Source organism: Ziziphus jujuba, chromosome 1 (genome assembly GCF_031755915.1).
Source record: "Ziziphus jujuba cultivar Dongzao chromosome 1, ASM3175591v1".
NCBI classification, from domain to species: Eukaryota; Viridiplantae; Streptophyta; class Magnoliopsida; order Rosales; family Rhamnaceae; genus Ziziphus; species Ziziphus jujuba.
In genome coordinates, this window is record NC_083379.1 from 34,332,357 (window position 1) to 34,338,567 (window position 6,211).

The 6,211-nt window shown below is 34.3% G+C and overlaps 1 protein-coding gene across 1 annotated transcript; it reads right to left on the reverse strand.

The window, feature by feature from the left end:
• Positions 1–216: 216 nt before the first annotated feature.
• LOC125420682 (G-type lectin S-receptor-like serine/threonine-protein kinase SD1-1) lies at positions 217–1,386 on the reverse strand. The gene has a single exon (XM_060813868.1). It carries the CDS (start codon positions 1,384–1,386, stop codon positions 217–219), a length of 1,170 nt encoding a protein of 389 aa, XP_060669851.1.
• Positions 1,387–6,211: the final 4,825 nt, after the last annotated feature.

Sequence of the window (6,211 nt, forward strand, 5' to 3'; positions counted from 1 at the left end):
GCCAATTCTATTTATTAGTGAAGGGCCAACAATGTTGTTTCTGTGAAAAGAGAGAAAAAGAAAATTGTAGTTTTTGGTACAAGTTGAACTACTAAATATGATGTGCTATACTATATTAGATCAGTTACTCAACTTGTTCAAGGAGACAAAATTTCAAACATAACATACCTTCTTTTATATGTGTGCTATTTTTTATGGCATGAGCGGTGTTCCTTATTATGATGCTGTTGTTGCGCAAGTAAAAAGGTTCCTCAGATTTTGATATCTGAGGATTTGGTCGTATGAAAATCGACACCCTTTTCCATCAGTTTGTAGTGACCCATAGGCTTTACAGGAACAGTTGTTGATACACATGTCTTTGAAGTCCCCCAAAGCCAGACTGAAGTTATAAAGGTGTTCCCAGCTTTCCAAGTATCCATATTTCTGTATGAACTGATATCCACTATTACACTTAGATGGCTTCTTGTCTATACAACCCTTGGATCCATTCTCTTCTCCTGCATTACAGTATAGATACCAGATTGAATATTTATTATTTCCCCCTTGAAAAAAGTGAACTTCCCCAGTCGGGTTGATTGCAAACAAGGAGATATAATTGGGAGGCACAGAATATGTATAGTAGCTCCCATTGCCGTTTGAGATGTAGCTGAATTTCAAATTACTACTTTCAAGGTCATTAAACGGACCAGAGGCTGGGAAGTAGGTAAAGTTATGACCATTTCGGTTCCCACTCTGCCAGAAGAGTTTCCCTCTTAGCCAAATTACAAGTTGATTTGTTTTGTTTGGATCAACTCCAAGAGTGAATGTCCCTGATGCTGCAATTGCTATGCTTATCCAGGATGTTAGTAAATGCTCTCGAGGCTGTCTTGAATTCAAAGCAGCAAACAATCGCAGTTTCATGGCCGACAGAATTGTGTCAGATGGATGATCGGAACTCTGCCACACGATCTGATCTCCTGCCTTCAAAATGAGATTTCCAGAGTCAAGAAGAATGGCACTTGTGTTAGAACTCATTGCTGGGCTTTCAGAGTTTAGAGTGATACGAATCCCATGCCTGTTACTAAGTAGCAGGTTACCATCTTCAGTAATATTCAGAACTCCAGAGGTATCTTCGAAGGGATTATCTCTGTTGGCCACCCATACTATCTTTTCGAATTTTATTATTTCAATCCCCAAGTAATGGTTACTGGATTCACCAACAGAAAAGAATTTTAAACGGAACAACTCATTTGGAGACCACAAGTAGTCAAAATCGTTCATGACAGTCCCAGGGGTTAGTGTATGAATATCCTCTGCCGCTGCATGGAAAAGTTCCAACTCCATCAAACAGAGCAGGAGTACCAAATGGGAATAATGGCTGCTGCTTCTTGATCTCACACTCTTCATTGTGGAAGAGAGATGGTACTAGGTAGCTTCAAGCTGCTCTCCCTAAATGCCAATCACATTGGTTCTTCAACACTCGATATAGGCTACTATCCTGCAATTTCTGCTAAGTCCATGTGGGAAATGAATGCTAATTAATTTTCTTCATTTAATTTTAATCTGTACAGATGAGTGGCTTTGCCGTTATTTCTTAGGATAATGATGAGAACTTTGAATCTCCGATTCAATATATATGTATATAAAAAAAAACATTTAAAAAGAAAAAGGTCTAGCTCTATAATATATATGGACGCCAATGGCCATATGTTACTCTTTTCAGCTTTTGTATTGATTGTTGGATGTCACTTTTGATTCTCTTTAATTGGGTCGATATAGTAAGGGATTTTGTACATAAGGATTGTAAGAAAAAAAATGTTCATAACCGTTAAATTATATAAATCATGTTTAACGATTGTGGATAGTCTCTTTAATAAAATTTTAAACACGTTTGAAAACAATAACTTTTTCATGTCACATTTGTCCCCAGGAAGAGGTCTAGTGGGAATTCCACTAATGGACAATGAAATTGAATTTTATTGATTAAAGTGTCATCCAACTTTTTTAGCTGTTCAATAGCTGCCTTTTCCTTTTGAATGAGTACATGGCAAATGGTAATCGACACCTTATCTTCATTGTTATATAGAGCTCGTTGTCACAATGACAATATATATACTGGTTGTCAAAAAAATATATTTCTACAAATAACTTCTGATTTTTAGGAATCAAAATTAATTTAATGAAAATTTTACTTGATAATAGATGCGGTGCCTCTATGGTTCTGCTTCTAGGCATTATTGTTATTATATTTTCTTTTTTTCTTATCGTTTTCAACAATTTCTCACAATTTTTTTCAATGTCTCAAATCCACAACCACATAAATGTAAACGTGATGAGTTTATTAATTATTCTAATGTCATTTAACATACTTCTAAATATTATTATTCTCTAAAATTATTTTGATGACTTTATTTATGACATGACTACGAAATTTCATGGAAAAACAAATATTATTATTTTTATCATTTCACTACATAGATCAGTAATGTCGATATAAAAATCTTTGAGCTTGATTTTATTAGATTCTGTTGGAGCTGATCTAACTTTTACACCAAACTGTTGCGATAAAACCACTTGTATTAAATTAATTCGTTATACAAGACTCTTTGAACACGCACATATATACTTCAAACAATATACAATATACAATAACACACACATTCATACCCACAAATTACAATTGCCATCTAGAAAGGCCCACATCAACCCATTAACATTTATCCTATGGACATCACTCACACTCACTCTCGCACATTAGCAATCTACCTAGACCTACTGACACTTAGTCTCACTACCGAGAGCTTACTTGAGAGCTCAATCGAATAGCTCTCTATAAGCACTTCTATACATGCTTAAGTCGGTGGTGTCCGATACTCTAGAATGTCGGTGCTTGTAGATTTTTCCTTTTTTCTTTCACTATTTCCAAAGCTTTTCTTGCTTCCTAAGTGTATGAAATATCTAGGTATTTTTAGAACTTTAAATGTCTATCTTGACATCCTTCAGATTCTACACATTTCGTGCGATTCTCTTCAAAGTTTTTGGCCATTTTCTGGTTCGTTTTATATTATATTGCATAGTGCATATAACATTCTTTCTCCTTTATTTTTCTGGCTAAGCTTTTTCTTTTTAATTAGCTGAGATTGCTCATCACTTTAAGTAACGAATCACAATTTTATTCCATTTTGTTATTTTCAATCCCATACGATCAGTTTTAAAATTTACATCATAATCTATCGGCTTCTGACTTAGTTATTTGATATATTTTGATATGATCAAATAACATCCTGATTTGTTCAACCAAAAAAATGAAAAAGATTTTCTATAATTTATTATATTTTTGTCACAAACAATTTTGTATAGGTAGCTAGGCTGTCACTTATATAGCTTTATCAGAAAAGAATGTTACTTTACAGACAGTTTTGTTTTAGCCACAAAATTTGGTGAGATCAAAAAGAAATTTTCACAAAATGCATATGTTTAGTGAAAAATGCTAGAGCACCCCATCCTTACACCAAAATTTTGCCTCCAACTAGGCTGCAACCTGCTCTGTTTTGCTTTCTGCCTTCTGTGTTCTTTCTTCCTTCTTCTTCATTATTCTACCTCTTACTGAGCAACTTACTGTTTAGTGGCTCTCTAAGAAATTATATTAAGGTGTTCTTGAACTTCAATGGAAGTTCTGCATAAAGCCACACTGGCATTATCTTGTCTCATCAGGTACAGAAGATGGGCTACATTAATGATCTTAGAATGCTATCAAGCCTAGTATACTTGACATCCATGCATCATAAACAGTGTTGCCTCCTGGATTCTCTAGCTTATTGTTGGCATTTATTCTTCGAAAGATAGAAAAAGCTGGTTGTTTGGGATATAGGAAAGATACCACTCCTCCTAGCATTGACACAACATCTGACATGATTGGCCTATCTGCTGCATTTCCTTGCACACACAAGAGACCAAATTCAACATGCCGAATGAATTCACTAGTTGATGTACATGTTCCTGCCATTGCTGGGTCAATTAACTCCAAGCTTCTTCCTTCTCTCTACAAATTCCATGACTAGATCAAATAAATATATATATATATATATTAATTAGAAGATAAATCCTAGACAGAAATGCAAAACCTTTGAAGGACTACAGCATAACTAAAGCTTACTCTAAATAGCTACTTAATATTCTGATACTCTTATAAATTCATTTGACTGATAAATTCTGCACTATTTTTCTTCCACGTAGGATTTCTTGCATCATGACTCCGAAACTGAAGACATCAGATTTCTGTGGAAAAAAAAAAAAAAAACTATTTACCCCACTAACTATGTCCCAGCAACTCGAATTGTGCTGGCACTGAATACGAATTGTGTTTCCTTGTAATTGCTGTTTAATCTTTCGTTGACTTTAAGTCGATTTAACACGATTATACCTTTTCACAAAAAGGTAAATAAATAAATAAATAGAGATTACAGTACTGCATCTCTTTTTATTCTTATATTATTAGCGATGAAAAAAAAAAAATAAAGGATCTAAAATTTTGGTCAATGCTGCAATTGTTTTAAGCAGATGAAGGGGTGATCAAACTAGCTAACATCCCGGTTAATCATTAGGCACTTCACATTCTTAATCATTTCTAATCTTACAAAGTTTCTGTCTATACAAATTTGTTCTAAACTTTAATTAAGGAAAACTATTAAATTAAATCCATGATCTAGAAGTTTTTATTTTGCGCATTTGACAAGCCTTCTATACATGTAAATTCTTCTCCCAGGCTCCTCTCTTTCTTCTTTCTTCTTCCTCTGACCTCATTAGTATAGTTCTCACCAAGAAATTATATGAAGGAAGCTCTTAAAATTCATTTTGGACCATTTTCGATCATATCACAGAATAAGAAGTGCTAGACTTTCACATGATTTGCATTTACATGTCCAGGTTGCTTAGTTGGATGACGTACTCTATCTTATACAATAACTCTATTTTATTTTTCCTTTTTATTGTAAGAAATTTGAAAGATACTAAACATTGGATTCATATAATTGTTGTTTCTTGCCAAACAAGGAATGTCCCATAATTTGCATAATAATAGCTATAGTATTCCTCAAGTCCAAGGATGATCTTAGAGTGCTATGGAAGTTCTATACCTGATATTGATACATTGTTAGTAGTGTAGGCTCCTGGGTTCTCTGCCATCTTAGTTTATCTACTCTTCTAATGATAGAAAAAGCTGGCTGTTTAGGATGTGGCAAAGTAACTGTATCACCTCCAAGCGCTAATGCATTAGTCATGGTTGGTCTGCAAGTTCTTGCACGCACAAGAGATCAATTTTCAACATGCCAATGAATTTGTTTGTCGAATTACATGTTTCTGCCACTATTGGATCCATTAACTCTAAGCACCCTCCTTCTCTCCTTAAATTCCATGCCTACATCAATGTTTTAGTAAAAAGCTCAATCCTAGAGACTATTGGAAAATTTGTCAAAGGAAAGAACAAGCATATGATAACTGTGTTCTTAGATATTCTAGTAGGCTTGAAAATACATTTGGTTGATGAAAACTAACATTTTTCTTGCCACTAAGGATTTCTTGTATCATGAACCCAAAGCTAAAGACGTCAGAATTTTCAGAGAAGAGACCATTCATAGCATACGCGGGAGACATATAGATGCTATTTTCATCATTCATCAAATCCCTTATTAGTGCCAAGTATTTTTCTTGTGAACCTCAAAATTGAATGCACTTGATATTAGATATATGTAATAGTAATGAATCAAATTAGTTAAAAGGAAAAGAAGATGGCAGCTTCACTTGTTAAGTTCCAACAATACGATTTGTGTTGGCTCCTGATCCATTATCACCAAAGATTTTTGCTGTCCCAAAATCAGAGATTTTTGGGTCAGATTACTATCCAATAATATGTTGTAGGTTTTCAAATCTCTATGGATGGTTTGTAGTTTAGAATATTTGTGTAGGTACAGAAGCCCTTGAGCAATCCCTTGGATGATGTGTGCATGTCTTTTCTAGCCAAGCAAAACTCTTTTCGTTTCATCTGTTGCAAAGTTTGTACCAAGCAGTAAGCTGCACTGTCAAGATAGAATGTGAAACTAGTAAAAATGGTGAAATACGCTAGAGGTTGTAAGAAACCAAAAAGGAAAGAATCCAAGCTTTTGTTTGGCAGATACTCATAGACTAATATTTTCTCTTCCCCTTTGATGCAATAACCCTATACTCTAACAAGATT